We start from the raw sequence: 17,148 nt of genomic DNA on the forward strand, positions 1-17,148 counted from the left end.
CTACTGATGAGCTACATTATCTCTTTCTCTAGTAATAGAACAATAATTACAGATCATTATTTTGTCCTTAACTGGGTTTTCCATGAAGGATCAGCAGAAAACTTCTCAGTAGTAAAATTGCAAAGAATCCAACCCAAAATTGCAAAGAAAGAGTGCCTGCAAGGAGCCAGGGCTAACTTGACCTGGATATACCAATACTTACAAAACCAACTTGTTAAACTCAAAGCTCTGCTGGGAAGTGGAGCAATGCAGGGACTCACAAGCTGCTTAGCAAGAGCAAGCTGGGACTTGGTCCCCACCAAGGCTGGGCTGGGAGCCTCGGCAGGCAAAGGGCCCCAGCAGGAGATGCCAATGCAGCCACAGGTCTGACCCAGCCAGCCTCTTGCGGGCCCGGAGGCTCGGAGGTGCCAGGGTCAGGAGTGGGGCGCCAGCGCAGAGCATGTGCCCCCTGCTGCGGGAGCGTGGTCCATGGTCTGAGCACCCCCACGACATGCTGGCTAAGGGGAGCTCTGCCCCCCAGCTGTTCCCAGAGCTGAGCTGTTCCCGGGGACAGAAGAGCCCCGTTGCACAATGCTTTATCTCCTTTAAGCAATCTGTCGGGTTAAAGCACTCAGGGTCCGTGGCAAAGATAATCCTTAGACCAAATAAGCAACCATGGCTAATTGAGATTTGACAATCCAGCATTATTCACTTTAAGTATGAATTATAAACATCATATATTTATTCTGACTTGTACAGTTAGCATAGCGCAAGATATTCAGATCATGGGAGCAGCTTCTGTGTGACTGAGCTAACTATAGTTCAGTCCTTATTAATGATGCATAAACCACCCTGAAAAAAGTAAGAACTGCTTAAACATTAAACTGACACTCCGGCCAAGCCAAATATTTTCTGGTATATGTAGCAACATAGCTGCTCTGATTTTTTTTTCCCCCCCAATCTGTATCTTTCTATTTCTGCAGTTTACCTAGCTGTAAGGCCAGTTCCCATTTTATGAGTCAAATTGATGCAGCAAGTTACATAGGATGGCATCTGTTGTACTTTCTGTCAGACATTTTGCCTCTTCTTTTTGCTGTTCGTATTTCATTCTTGTTTGCCTGTCTCTTCAGTCTAATTTTAAAGTCACAAACAGGATAAGTCTGAAGTTTGTTGGTTTCAGTATAGAAAGATGTGTTTTTATTTTTTTTCAGTTTATTTGCTTTTGATAATAGCCATTCATAAATATATATATTTCAAATAAGTCTATTTTTACCAAATGTTATTTTGTTTGTTTTTACCAGTTGCGATCAGCAAGAAATATCATATATTTAAAATACATTTGCTTAAATAAAAGCAGCAGTAAATACCAACAAAAAATTAGATCTGGCAAAAAACATTCAAAGTTTCCTCCCCTACCCATAAATTCCAGCAGTTCCCAGGTCTGTGAAAACATTTTGCATCACTCGGGCCTGAGAGACCACATTTTGTGACTGCATCGTGCATGGGGGAGGAAGCGGTGCTTCTGCAGTCTTGCAAGCACTGGCCTGATTTGTGGGGAGAGGGCGACGGCAATCCCTGCCCAAAGGGAGGTCTGGGATGTTCCAGCTACCAGCTTTTGACCAGTCTCTTTAAATCTAAATGATCAAAGTAAAGAAGCACTAGAGAAAATGGGAATGAAATATCCCTAGTGTAAATGGCAAAACTTCTGCATTGTTACAAGAGGAGATCAGAAAGCAGAAAACTGTAAAAAGGGGTTAAGAAGACAGCTTCCCCGTGCTTAGTGGGGTTGGCAAAGCAAAGGCAGGAGTAGTAGACAGAGAGCTCCTTTCAAAACCATTTGTCATTTGATAACAGTTAAAAGTAGTCTTTGTAAATTTAATAGTAAATTTTATTTGTGTGAAAAATCCCTCGTGCATTACCCTGATCCCCCGTTCTGGTCACCGGCGCAGGGGAGGCAGGCACTTACCTCCAGCACCGGTGCTTGGAGGCTGAGGAGCAGCCGACTGCGACAGCCGATTTTCTCCTATTTCGAAGTGACCCTGTGTGTATGCATTTAACAGTCAGGGAAGCCAAAGCAAGCAAATTGAAGAGTTAATGCAAAGCCAGACATGGAGGAAGCAGCAATGAAGCATTACAGCTATCCAGGCTCCCTGCAGATTATCGCCACACAGCGAAACTATGTTTTGTGGTTTCCTGACAGGTTCTTTAGTGCACGATCAGGCTCCAAAGGACTCTGGCCATCACAATGCCAAAGGCAAACCCTCTTGAATACACTGCAACCTTGAAATGGCAATCAGTACTTCTACCAGTCTTGCCCAAGCAAACGCACCCGGGAATGCAATAGTCCTTCATGTGAGTACAGCTTGAGAGACTCCCTTGGTGCTCTCACAAACTGTCCATCCCCAGATTTCCACTGCTTGAAAGGCCCCAGCCCCTGCATGGGCTGGTGTGGGCCTGGCTCACCCTGCTCACAGGGAAGGGCTTTTATTTTGTGCAGCCACTCAAAGGTGGAGGAGGAGAAAGATGGCACAGAGCGGCCTTTTCTTTCTCCCTCCTCTCTCCCTGTATTTCTGGCACCTTCAGCAGTGCTCTACATTGTTTTAAAATGGAGCAGGGAAGGTATTTTTTCTGATTTTTACCTCATTAGGAAGGTATAATGTTGGCATTCCTCTTGTAGAGAGGCCTTCTTCTTTAGAGTAATCACAATAAAGTATGTTGGAGGAAGAGATAATGACAATATAACATAGGAAGAGCCCTTGCCTTTCTAACAGGTAGGAGCTGCAAGCCTCTCCTTCTGCTGCTGGCAGGTGTTGCCACTCACCCTCCCTCCCTCCCTCCCTCCAAATATTTCCTCAGAAGCATGCAAGGAATGCCCTTGCCAGCCACGCAGCAACAGCACCCGGGCTGCGGATCAAATCATCCTACTGAAGGTAAACACGGAGATTTTCCCACCAGAAGGTGATGTTGCAACCGCTCTGCAGCATGCCCGCTGGCAGCACAGCTCCTGGCCCTTGGCCTGTAGTTGTGCTGGAGGGCCTAGTTGGGACCTGGTGAGAGAAGGGGACAGTAGGCCCAAGAGCCACTCGTTTTCTCTCACTTGGCAGTAAGCAAGCATACAGCTACAGATGCCATATATTACCACAGATGTGTTTTCTTGGGGAGGGAGGGGGGTATTGTATTTACACCAGCACTGGGGGAACATGAGAACACTGAAGGAAAGACGGAGAAAGAGGCCAGCACATCCTTGGCTCTTCCTGGCAGTGGTACTGCTCCATCTTCTCAACAGATTCCCGTGCAGAAGGTCCTCAGTACTGACCATTCACTCAGGGAATATAGCTGTTTAAGGCAAAATAGTACTGTTTACCCATCTCCCAGTGTTGAGACCATTGTACGAATCAACTCCTTCAGAAGAAAAAAACAACAGCGAAAAAAAGTTGCATTTGGTTTCAGAGCTTCACATTGCCCCCAAGGCCCCATGCTTGACCTGCAGGATGCTACAGGTACACTTCCCTATGGACCTTTAATTAAAGTGCAAATTACCCCTAAAAGTACTAGATGGTTCAGTGCTCAGAGCCACATCTCTGGGAAGGTCACGCTGATTGCAGACATGCTGGGAGGAGTGCAAGAGCCTGGATCACATGAGCTTTACTACAGCACAAAATGAGAAAGACAGAACCTATAAATATATAACCTCTAATATTCTGTGGCTGTTAGAAGAAATCCCATAGAAAAATTACGAAAATGAAACAGTTCTGGATTCTGTATGTATGGACTTCACTCAATACTGTACAGTTGAAATGAGAAGAAAATAACTTCTTCAAAATTAATATGTAAAATAAAATTTTATGGTTGCAGTTGTATTACTGTTACTACAAAAACTAACAAAAGCCAAAGGCTCCTGACATATCACCCATATAACTCCTAGCATAGTGGAAAAAAATTATCTTTGAATAAAATTATATGGCTTGCCAGCTGTAAGCCCTGCATTTTGTAGGCTAGTAGTATTCAAATGTGTTATTTCTTTTTAATTATCATGCCAAGAATAATATTTCTTCCATTATATAACATTCTTGCCCAAAGAAGGAAGAACTCTTTGTTATACGTGTATTTACTTTTTCACACATAATGAAGACATTTAAGCTCAGCAAAATTCCTAGGAAAGAGCTTAGGAGGGCATGCATTTTGAAATCTACTCTGTTTGCCTTGTGGTTTTTACTGGGGAGGGACACACATCAGTGAGAAAATAAAGTGTGTTAGAAAGGCAGAACCTGAAAAACACAAATTCATGGTCATTCCTTGAAAAAAATATTAAGCTAAAATTTAAAGAGGGTTATATGCAAATTCTTCTGTACAAATTTTTTGTGTATCCGAATTTGCAAGACATTGAAACTAGATCTTGGCTAGTTATTCATGTCTGATATTTCCTGTGACAGTCACAGCCTCTTTTTTGATAGCAAACCATTTCCACGTCATCTTTAGCATTTTTTACAAATGGATTAATTCAAAATTCTTTTCTGTTGACTCCATGAAACTACCTCAACCTTAAGGATTGCTGAAAAGCCATTGGCAGTAGTCAATATTTCAGAATAATTGTGTGATAATTATAATCCACCTGAGCCCTATGCTATCACTCCCTTCCCAGAGTATAGAGTACCTAATTCAGATATGCTCTCCAAGATAAACACATAATTGCAGTTTAAATATTGTGCATGTACATATGTATCATAGAATATCCCAAGTTGGAAGGGACCCATAAGGATCATCGAATACAACTCCTAGCACCACACATCTACCCAAAAATTCAGACCCTATGACAAAGAGCACAGTCCAAACACTTCTTAAACTCCAACAGGCTTGGTGCAGTGACTCCTTCCCCGGGGAGCCTGTTCCAGTGCACGACAACCCTCTCAGTGAAGAGCCTCTTCCTGATATCCAGCCTGAACCTCCCCTGTCGCAGCTTGACACTATTCCCTTGGGTCCTATCGCTGGTCACTAAAGAGAACAGATCGGTGCCTGCCCCTCCGCTCCTCCTTGTGAGGAAGCTGTAGGCCTCCCCTCAGCCTCCTCTCTTCCAGGCTGAACAGGCCAAGTGACCTCAGCCACCCCTCATACATCTTCCCCTCTAGGCCCTTCACCATCTTTGTAGCCCTTCTCTGGACACTCTCCAGTAGTTTCATGTCCTTTTTGTACTGTGGTGCCCAGAACTGTACACATGTAGAGCCTTTATTCTTCCTATCTCTATGCCTATAAATAATACCAATTTAAAATTCCATTTATGAAAGTTTCAAGAAAGCAAATGAAATGGTTGCAAATACCAAAATAAACCAACAGTGTTATTCAACCCCTCTCTCAGACATTATTCACCCAGCTTTATTGAAAGAGCTTACTGAGAGAAAATGTACTTTGACCAAAGCAATCTGTACCAGAAATTGTAGAACAAGCCATCTACTAAGACCTTTGAAAACAGGAGTGGAGGTGTAAAGATTAATACAAACAATAACTTGAAAACAGAAGGAAAAAGAAATGACTGGAGGACCGCTCCTCTGGGAAATGTGATGGCTCCTACCTTTTATGATGAGCAATGAACACAGCAATGTGACCCAGGTGGTCTTAAATCTGCCTGGCTGGGTGTCATGACAATGTCACTGCTGCTCTGAGATACTCCTTAAAGTATGGCAGTGGTTTTGAGGAAAGCGCTGCTATTTAAAAGGGAAGATTTTAAACAGCCAGTTGAGAGCAATCACATATTTTGATTTAGATTTCATTTGCAAAGCTGCTGTGGGTACCCATCAAACCTACTCATGCAGTATCTGGAGGCGTACCCTCAGCAGGAGGCTGCAATGCCACTGTGTGCAGTGGGCTGCAGTTCTGTACGGCTCTGTACAGTCAGGTAATGTGTCATCTGCCGGCAATACAATGTCTGTGGTAGCATGGCTTTGGAAAATAATATCTTTAGTATTTACCTGTGCTTTTGGTACCGCTTGCTGTCAGATGATGTAGCGGTGTCTCTGTGATTAATAGTATGATGCCAGGATTCAGCAAAGGCAGAAACAGAGCTACATATGTCATTTGAGGACATTTGTAGGTACAGAACAAGCACTGACCAAGGCAGCTCCTGCACTGCCCATGTTAGCTGATTTTCAGAATATTTCTGATGGCTCCTGCTGCTCCATCATGCATTGGACAAGTGGGACATTAACTTGTCTGCAAAATGCTGGGTTACTCTTGGGTACCTGAATATTCCTACATGCTGAATTCCCAAAAGCCAGTTTCTGTCATAGGTCCTCCTTCAGTAACTGGAAAAATATAATTTTAACTAATAATTTTTCTTTTCTTTTCTTTTCTTTTCTTTTCTTTTCTTTTCTTTTCTTTTCTTTTCTTTTCTTTTCTTTTCTTTTCTTTTCTTTTCTTTTCTTTTCTTTTCTTTTCTTTTCTTTTCTTTTCTTTTCTTTTCTTTTCTTTTCTCTTTTCTTTTCTTTTCTTTTCTTTAATTTTCTGGCTTACTCAGGAAATTCTGAAATAAGTAGGCGTTAAAGGCTTTGATCCTGATAAGATTTGAAAACAGCACATCTTCCAGAGTAGCCATAAAAACGAGCCAAAATTAGAAAAGTTTTAGCATTATTTAAAGATATGTTTTCTTTTATAACCTTATATATTTCAACAGTGGTCCCAAAAGACTAGAAAAAACAAGTGGCAATGTAATACCACAATGTAAAATAAAAGCACAGATTAAAACCAGGAAACTACAGACTATTCCATCTGACATTCCATGGGGAAGTCTCTGAAACTATTTTAAGTGGCTCCAGCTTTTTTTATTTATGGGACATAATTAGATGTTGACATTGAAAACAATTTTTTCAGATTTCTAAATACAGAATCTCTTAGAACAGTAAATAAAGAAAAATGTTGTGAGATTAGAATCATCAACAAATCCCCCAAACTTTTGATCTTTAACATGCACCGACTAATGGATGAGAAAGTGACTTTCAGTCTAGATAACAAGAGCCAGCTCTTTGGATCAAATAAGTGCACAAATTAAAAAACAGAGCCCTGTCCCTAGTCATTGAGAGGCAACAATAAAACTCTACAGACTGCAAAGGAGAAGAAATGAACCCTTGAAGTAGACAACTGCAGAAAAACAAGTCTCTCAGACAACGGAAAAAACAGTAATTTGACTCGTAGTTGCATTGATGTCAAAATGCAGAATATTAAGGGAAATAGGAACTGACCATATTGCCTTCAGAAAAACCACAATTGTTGTAATGGGGCAAGAACCGAGTCACTTCCTAAGTTGCCTGAAAGATATTTAGTATAAACTCAGAACTCTTTTAAACCCTGAGAAATTCTCCAATCAATCCACTCTGTAATTTTAAAACTTAATATTGAATTAGCAGACTGTCCCACCTGAACAAAGGGCTTATATTATAAGGATTGCCTTATATTTTAAGGCTCACCTGGATGTGATCCTGTGTAACGTGCTCCTGGTAACCTTGCTTGAGTAGGGGGGATTGGAGTAGATGGTCTCTGGAGGTTCCTTCCAACCTCAATCATTCTGCGATTCTGTGATATTAATCCCATGAAACGTAATACACCTAAAGAAACACATTAGCTATTCAAAGCATTTTATTTTTATTTTTGAAGAAGATAAGCTTTATTTGCCTTCCATCTTCATTCACTTTGTTCATGGTAACTTCCTCTTGCTACAACAATCATGGGCTCATGGATATTTAAAACCCAAAAGTGTCATTACGCTAATTTTCATTATCATTCTGTAAGTATACATTTCACACAGTGGTTCATGCTTCTAGGCCCGAATCTTGGAGGTTGAACATAAACTTATTTTAGAAAGCTATCCAACTTTGACAGTAAAACTCACAATGGTAGAAAACCTAACCTACCAAATCCTTTGCTAGTCTGTTCCAAATGCTAACTATTGCTATTCCGTGTGAATAATCGCTATATTGGCAAATAATCTTCTCAAATAATATAAAAATATTTCTATGGTCATATTCTTGCATCTAACACAGACTAAGACCTGTTTATATGCAGCAAGAGCACCTCTTCCTATTAGCATACTAAACCTGAGGTTACAGGTGTGAGAAACTTCTTCACAGAGATAAATGAACACCTGAGAAAACATGGGCTTGTAATAAAAAAAAAAAAAAAGGTGTACAGCTCTGCAATGTGGCCCTGTGCCAACAATATGAAAAAGCAACTCCCAGCATCTGCACGTGCATGAATAAGTTTTGATTCTAGCAGATAAGTTAGGGCACATGCCACCTATTAAAGTGCTGGAGAAAAGCTTTGATCCCATTGACATCTTATGTATGTGTGTGCATAAGTGTACCTATTATATATATTAAAAAGTATTTTAATCATTCATGTAGGGTCATTTTTTAAGATGCCATTTTGTTTCCTCAAGATTTTTGTGTTTATCACTTAGTGATACCTAGGATGACTGAGAAGTTGAGAAAGAGGAAAGGCGTATGGTTTGTAATTTTATATGCTGTATTGAGCAAAGCACCTGGAACAAAATGCTTGCTCTATTGAAATCTGTGCCAAAACTTCCACCAATTTCAACAGGGACAGAATTTCAAACCGAAGTCAAAAGGTGAGCTTAGGTGTTGAAAGAAGAAAACACGTGCTTAAGGTGAAAACAAAGTTCCCTCATTGTTGGCTGGGATGCATTGATGAGACATGGCAAGACACAGTAGATGAGGCTAAATAGCAAGCTTTACTTGTCACTCTTAGATATATAACTATAATGAAAAATGTCCATAGTCTGAATATATAGTTATAAAAGACACCAGAACTTCTAAATGATTATTTTTGAAATAAAATAATTCATTTCCTCATTTTCCTCTCATTTCTTGCTTGGGGCTTGCTGTAGGAACAAGGACATAGTGATTTGCCTGGGAAAAAATCAGCCAAATACTCTATGAAGTAACAGAGAATGACAAAACTTCACAACTCAAAAATGACTCCTATCAACTTTACCTTTTAGTTGAGTGTTGATCTTCTACACTTTCTACACTACATTTCTAAAAGCTTCAAGTATTTCATTTTTAAGTGTTTCAGATAAGAAGGCCTCCATAATGCTTTTCCATGCTCTCAGCTCCTCCTCTTGTTCCTTGTCCCACAAACATTAATACAGATCCTCAGTTTCAAACAATCTGCTAGGGCAACAGAAAAACAGAATTCCTTGTCAGAAAGCCTTAATGCTTAGAATATGAAGGATAAATATTTTCTTCTCATAGGTGTGACCCATTTTTCTTCTCCTCTGCAGTTAATTTCAGGGATTAACAAACAGAATCTACAAGTAGATATTAGAAAAAAAGGCAAGAAATAGCCTTTCCTGCATATCCTACTGCTTCAGATACTTCAGCCCTAATTCAGCCAGTGAGGCAGGTAAGTGTACACTTCTCTTTGTAAATTTAGTCCTCATGTCCAGTAAACTCAGAGATGTTAGAATAGGAATAACCCTGGTAAGGCTGCCCCATTGGGCAGTATCTAAACTACTTCTTCGGGTCTGAACAGGCAACAGTTGTGCTCCTTCCTTTCTTACCTCTGGCAGGTATGCTTCACACAAGTATTCTGCTGTTCCTTTCGGAAAAGGGACTTGTCTATCTGCTGACCTGTGTCTCAGGAACTGGCTGGCCTTCTCCCTACCCCTAGCCTTACCCTAACTAATGAATATCCAGTGGTCCTGGTTCAAAAGACAAACTTAACAGTTCTCGTTTTCAGGGACTCCTAATAGACAGAAATGCAGATAAGCACCTTCACAAAGTAGTACAAGATCTCAACTCAGCAACAGAAATCATAGGTATCCATTTGTATCCTTCAAGTTTCCTTATATTCAATAAATTTTTGCTTAAACTAGAGCTTTAGTCCCTTTCACTTTCTGCACAATGCTTTCTCACCAGACCACTGTGGAAAATCAAATGAAACTTCCTTCTCACCAACCAATATCATTAGTCTTAGATTAGATTGCTGCCATCATTTAACTTGTGTTACTCAGTTCAGAGGCTAAACACTATCGTGTCAAACATTTAGGGTGATGGCTTCTCAGCACATGTTCTCAGGACAATGGTAAGCAAAGCTGCCCAGATGATGCTGTGAGAGACTTCAGGAGGCAATCTTGCTGATGAAAAGTTCAAAATTATAATCCTGTGATATTAAAACATTAAGGATTTTATTACCAATTTTCATGAGCCAGGTTTACACTACTTTTAAAGGTACTTGTTACACCTCAATAGTTTTGAGTTTGAAGAAAGACAGGGAAAGCAGAAACACTGTCATCTGAAAGTGGTTAGAACTACTGTTTTGTTCAAATTGAAAGTTGACTTTTTCCCACAAATGGACCATATAATTCTCATTCAATATACATTCAAGGTCAACATATAATAGGAGCAAGACAGCGCATTTCAGTGTTGGGATGCTAGACTTGGAATATCACAGTATATAACTTACTACTTCTGTACTTTTAACTAAATGAAGAAATTCAACGTACATGGAAACCAAAAGAAATCTTTGGCCTTTTTGTCACTTTGAAGATACTGCTTTTTCCTATGCCCCTCAATCATTTCTGTCTATACTTTCTATAACTATCTCTTGAATGAGTTGATTTTGCCACTCTTAGTGGACCTGTCTGATAATCTGTTCAGTATGTGTATTTCCCTTTGAATGAAATACAGTAGTTTCATGTTAAGTTCCTATCTGCTCCTAATTTCCTAGATTGTGCATTATGTCATCTTGTTTTTGTGTTTTTGCCAATAGGAAAAGTTTGTGTAGGTCAATTTTATCAGTCTGCACATGAGGAAAAGCATCAATTAGATCACTACAATGTCTCCCCTCCTCTAGTGAGAAGAACCCGATTTTCCTCAACCACTTCTCATTACTTAAATTTTTTTTTTTTTTTGCATGTGCCGTGGGTTCTCATCATTACCAGTACATATAAAATAGCAAAAACAATGAATTAGTGCATGTGCCAGTCCCAATGTCCTTATTAGCAATGAGAAAAACACCATTTAATATCTCTTCAAGAAAGACAACGAAATCAGGAGAAAGAAACCTGGAAGAATTGGAAAAGGGAAATACAGGATGAATTTTTCCAGTCAGAAAATATTTCTTTTTCTCTTCCAATGGCCAGCTGAAAAGAGCGTTGATATGTTTGGCTTCTTTCTCCATCAGTAATTACGATGTTTGCCTGGGTGTCTTGGCCCTGTTCAAGTACATCTTACATGGAGGGATGTATTCGCCCTTAGCTGCTTTCCAAGCTTGTAGGGTATGAGCTGGCTGGTACGAAAGCTGTGTAGCTCCATTAACCTGGCACTGATCCCAGGCTCATCAACCCTGCTGTTTGCACTTCCCAAGTGTGTTAAATCTGTACTAATATTCTGCAGAAAGATACTGCTAGCAGAAAAAATTGCTGATACGGCTTTCAGAAATGACCACTGCAGTACTGAATGTTAATGATGTACTCACTAACATTTTTAACAGCACTTGCGTACCAAATACTATGCTCACACACTACACCAGAAGGAAAGGACTGTGTATGTTCTATACCATGAACTGTGCAAGATTTAACTATGAACAAACTGAACACAGCCTGGCTATCGGCTCTTCAGGAGGGACAGGCAGCACAGAAGGGGTGGTGGCGTGGCTCTCTACATTAGAGAATCTTTTGATGTTGTGGAACTCCAGGCTGGGAATGATAAGGTTGAATCCCTGTGGGTTAGGATCCGCGGGAAGGCCGGCAAGGCTAGCATCCTGGTGGGGGTCTGTTATAGACCGCCGAACCAGGATGAGGAGACGGATGAGGAGTTTTATAGGCAACTGACAGAAGTTGCAAAATCGTCGGCGCTTGTCCTCGTGGGGGACTTCAACTTCCCGGACATATCCTGGAAACACAACACGGCACAGAGAAAGCAGTCTAGGAGGTTTCTGGAGAGCGTGGGAGATAGCTTCCTGACGCAGCTGGTCAGTGAACCTACCAGGGGTGGTGCCCCGCTAGACCTTCTCTTCACAAACAGAGAAGGACTGGTGGGAGATGTGGTGGTCGGAGGCTGTCTGGGGCAGAGTGACCACGAAATGGTAGAGTTCTCTATTCTTGGCGAGGCCAGGAAGGGGACCGGTAAAACTGCTGTCTTGGACTTCCGGAGGGCTGACTTTGAGCTGCTCAGGACGCTGGTTGGCCGAGTCCCTTGGGAGGCGGTTCTGAAGGGCAGAGGAGTCCAGGAAGGCTGGGCGCTCCTCAAGAAGGAAATCGTGATGGCACAGGAGCGGTCCGTCCCCACGTGCCCAAAGATGAGCCGGCGTGGAAGAAGACCGGCCTGGCTCAACAGAGAGTTGCGGCTGGAGCTTAGCAGAAAAAAGAGGGTTTATAATCTTTGGAAAAAAGGGCGGGCCACTGAGGAGGACTACAAGGATGTAGCGAGGCTGTGCAGGGAGAAAATTAGAAAGGCCAAAGCTCATCTGGAGCTCAATCTGGCTACTGCCGTTAAAGACAACAAAAAATCCTTTTACAAATACATCAACGCGAAACGGAGGACTAGGGAGAATCTCCATCCTTTACTGGATGCGAGGGGAAACCTAGTTACTAAGGATGAGGAAAAGGCTGAGGTGCTTAATGCCGCCTTTGCCTCAGTCTTTAGCGGCAATACCGGTTGTTCTCCGGACACCCAGTGCCCTGAGCTGGTGGAAGGGGATGGGGAGCAGGATGTGGCCTTCGCTATCCATGAGGAAATGGTTGGCGACCTACTATGGAGCTTGGATGTGCGCAAGTCGATGGGGCCGGATGGGATCCACCCAAGGGTACTGAGAGAACTGGCGGAGGAGCTGGCCGAGCCGCTTTCCATCATTTATTGGCAGTCCTGGCTATCGGGGGAGGTCCCGGTTGACTGGCGGCTAGCCAATGTGACGCCCATCTATAAGAAGGGCCGGAGGGCAGACCCGGGGAACTATAGGCCTGTCAGTTTGACCTCAGTGCCGGGGAAGCTCATGGAGCAGATTATCTTGAGGGTCATCACGCGGCACTTGCAGGGCAAGCAGGCGATCAGGCCCAGTCAGCATGGGTTTATGAAAGGCAGGTCCTGCTTGACGAACCTGATCTCCTTCTATGACCAAGTGACGCGCTTGGTGGATGAGGGAAAGGCTGTGGACGTGGTCTACCTTGACCTCAGTAAGGCTTTTGACACCGTTCCCCACAACATTCTCCTCAAGAAACTGGCTGCTCGGGGCTTGGACTGGCGTACGCTTCGCTGGGTTAGAAACTGGCTGGATGGCCGGGCCCAGAGAGTTGTGGTGAATGGAGTCAAATCTGGTTGGAGGCCGGTCACTAGTGGAGTCCCCCAGGGCTCGGTACTGGGGCCGGTCCTCTTTAATATCTTTATTGATGATCTGGATGAGGGCGTCCAGTGCACCCTCAGTAAGTTTGCAGATGACACCAAGCTAAGTGCGTGTGTCGATCTGCTCGAGGGCAGGAAGGCTCTGCAGGAGGATCTGGATAGGCTGGAGCGATGGGCTGAGGTCAACTGCATGAAGTTCAACAAGGCCAAGTGCCGGGTCCTGCACCTGGGCTGCAACAACCCCAAGCAGAGCTACAGGCTGGGAGATGAGTGGCTGGAAAGCTGCCTGGCCGAGAAGGACCTGGGAGTATTGGTGGATAGTCGGCTGAATATGAGCCAGCAGTGTGCTCAGGTGGCCAAGAAGGCCAACGGCATCCTGGCCTGTATAAGAAGCAGTGTGGCCAGCAGGTCTAGGGAAGTGATTGTGCCCCTGTACTCGGCTCTGGTGAGGCCGCACCTCGAGTACTGTGTTCAGTTTTGGGCCCCTCGCTACAGGAAGGACATGGACGTGCTCGAGCGAGTCCAGAGAAGGGCGACCAAGCTTGTGAGGGGTCTGGAGAACAAGTCTTACGAGGAGCGGCTGAGGGAGCTGGGCTTGTTCAGCCTGGAGAAGAGGAGGCTCAGGGGCGACCTCATCGCTCTCTACAGTTACCTGAAAGGAGGCTGTAGAGAGGTGGGGGTTGGTCTATTCTCCCACGTGCCTAGTGACAGGACGAGGGGGAATGGGCTAAAGTTGCGACAGGGGAGTTTTAGGTTGGATGTTAGGAAGTACTTCTTTACTGAAAGGGTTATTAAGCATTGGAACGGGCTGCCCAGGGAGGTGGTGGAGTCACCATCCCTGGAGGTCTTTAAAAGACGTTTAGATGTAGAGCTTAGGGATATGGTTTAGTGGAGTACTTAGTGTTAGGTCGGAGGTTGGACTCGATGATCTTGAGGTCTCTTCCAACCTAGAGAAATCTGTGAATCTGTGAACATTTGTAGGTGTATTTAATTTAAATGTCAAATACATTTGATCAGATCAGCTCTCCAGTAAGTTAATGACACAATAATGTTTCTGATTAACTTCATTTGGCCAGGATAATAGCAACAAGGAGTGAAAAGAGCCTATAAAATGAGTTAGAAGAACTGTGAATGTATTCTTATTTACTGCTCTTTTCTTGGATTCACTCTGTATCTAGCCTGGAGCTGAAATCTTTCTGGAGATGAATACTGTGTGACTATCATTTGCTTATGTGGGATTCAATCACTGTTGACATGTTCCTTGGTCATATATATATATATATAAGTACTACCATGTATATTCTATCTATCATGGGCACTGTTTTTACTTAGCAAGATACATACCATCCATAAACTAAAGTCATCTTATGTATTGCCTCTTTTCTAGTTTTATTTGCTGACAGGATTTTCACTTGTCTGAAAGTTCCCTTAATTTTCAAAGCCCTCCCCATTATGGATGTGAAACATTTTGGTTTGTAACGTCCATGTGCTCTCAGATGGACTCTAAAAAGAAAATAGCAATAGCTACTTGCAGACTGCATGCGCTTTCCTCAAGATAAGCAACAGTGAGTGTAGAATTACAAGTCTTCTAAAGCTTTGTAGTGTACAAACAATGCACTGGGGGCACACAAAGCTCCCCATTCACATTTATTACCTTCTCCGTGTCATTTCTCACTTACCAGGGCACTTCTTGGTGCATTTTGACAAGCTCTGTGTATTTAAGCTTTTTTAAAAATTCATTCATCTGCAAAGTAGTAGTTTATCTCTTATTTTCATTCTTTCAATTTGAATTTTCATTAATCTCTCTCATTTTTCTAGGTTAATGCTTATATTCAGAGGCAGAAATGCCAGGGTTTGTTTGATGAGTTAAATAGTCTCACCGCATGACAGATTTGTTTGATGAAAGTCACCTTCCTTCCTGCCCATGCAATGCTTTTCCATATTCAGGAAGCATTTGTAAGAGGAGACAGCACTGAAGTAATTCTGCCCCTACTTAAATCCCGTGACACCCATATCCGAAACTTAATACATGTAGAGCTGAGAATAAGAGCTCTTTAAAAGCCTTGGAGTTAAGAATTGCACACAGCCAGCATTTAGGCCTTTTACTTGCATTTTTGTCCTCCTTCTACCAGATGCAGCAGACAATTCTTTTCCCTTTACTTTAAGCAACGAAGTGAATGATATAGCACTAGAAGAATGCATAACACTTTTCCACTTTTTTTTTTTATTTCAGAAAACAGACAGTAACCCTGACACATATGAATAGAAAGCTGACCTGTACAGACAATAGCCTGCCAGATAGTTGTGATAGAAATACCAAGCAAGAATGAAAAAAACAAACAGATATACATGAATCCTGGCTCCATTGAAGTGGATGGGAATTTTGCCATTGATTTGAATGGAGCCAGGATTTCATTGTGAAAGCAATGTTCAGCTGTACAAGTTGCCACTTTTAAGCCTGTACACCCTCATGCAATCAGTCCCAACCTCCTGATGAAAGGATTTGTAATTTTTCTTATTGCCCAAATATTTTTTTTAACAGCTGACCCTTTCCTTTATTTAAACACAGCCTCCTTCGTCAAGACATGCATTGGATTCTTTTGTTGATTTTATTATGACTTTTAGCAACTTTCCCACATTCCAGTAAAGCCTACTTGAGCTGTTTGCTTCCACTCCATTCCTCTTGTTCTTTTCACTTTTGTTCAAATCACAGTGAACATAACTGAAACTAACTGAAAAGAATACGGAACCTTGTTGAACTGTGGCACTTCCTGGCTTCCTGATAGCAGTAATATGTTAAAATTTTGTCTGCCTTTGTCCTTGGCAATACATTTATATAAACTACTTATCTTCTGCTGTTATCTTCATTATGCCCAACACTTAGGTTACAAACACAGGGGTGGATGGCTAGGGAACTTTTATGCAGTTGCTTCATTGAGGAAATTTCTTTCTTGCTATCTACATTGTCAGTGTATCCGTCTACCCTCACACCTGAATTTTGGAAAAGAAATGATGTGGTTCAAAGAGGAAAAAGAAGAAAGTAGAGAGAAAAGTTTGCTGAATACAAAATGTTCAATAATGCAACTTGCAATGATGCAACACAATATGACTTAGGCAAGCCATTATAATGAATTCACAGAACAAAACACTATTACATTTTTCAGGACTGCATATCACCTGATAAAAATAAATAAATCCCCCAAACCAAGCAAAATTAACCTGAGACAAAATAGCAAATATGCGAGCAAAGTATTTATATCATGGCAATGAAGAGAGCTTGGCCTTGGAAATTAGGTGCGGTTCTCACAGCACAAGCATGGGGTGCCCTCACCACCGACAGCTCTTGCTCTCCTTACAGGATGGAGTCATCAGTGAGAGTTGCCCTTAGCTGTATGACAGGCAAACTCTCCTCCACAGAAAGGTTTATAAGCAAATGACAATCATTTGTCCCACTATGCCTCTCAGCCAGGATGTAGGAGGGGAGCAGAGTGACTGCCTGAAATAAGGAAGGAAGCAAACATTTGTGCTATGTTTCCTGCAGGCAGCATGTGTATGATGGTTTTAAACAGTTGCAGCAACCAGCACCGAGACATCTCTAATGCACCAAAGAGAGCTTTCTGGGCACTCTCCATCCCAACACCATAAATCAAACCCATTAGCAGCAGATGACTTTTAGCTCTACGTGAATTTCTAGGATTTGCACTGCATTTTGCCATACCTTAACATTACAACAGTGAAAAAGCCTTGTGGGACCTGGCTCCTACCAAAAGCCAAGGAACACACACAGATGTCAGAAAGTTCGTGGCACCCACTGCATCCCATT

At 42.2% G+C, this 17,148-nt stretch overlaps 1 protein-coding gene across 2 annotated transcripts in view; it reads right to left on the reverse strand.

Annotated features, from left to right (window-relative positions):
• LOC310880329 (uncharacterized protein) overlaps positions 1 to 17,148 on the reverse strand; it is an 82,933-nt gene that overhangs the window by 41,715 nt on the left and 24,070 nt on the right. The window contains exons 2-3 of one of the 2 annotated variants that reach the window (XM_083796006.1): positions 2,619 to 7,571; positions 1,946 to 2,018 (exon numbers count right to left, since the gene is read on the reverse strand). In XM_083796006.1, coding sequence (XP_083652132.1) covers positions 1,946 to 2,018; positions 2,619 to 2,645 — 100 coding nt within the window. In that variant the 5' untranslated portion in view covers positions 2,646 to 7,571. The remainder of the gene's footprint in view (positions 1 to 1,945; positions 2,019 to 2,618; positions 7,572 to 17,148) is intronic. The other variant, XR_014571624.1, reaches the window with a different exon arrangement.

This window comes from Anser anser, assembly GCF_964211835.1.
Source record: "Anser anser genome assembly, chromosome: 12".
Taxonomy (NCBI): domain Eukaryota; kingdom Metazoa; phylum Chordata; class Aves; order Anseriformes; family Anatidae; genus Anser; species Anser anser.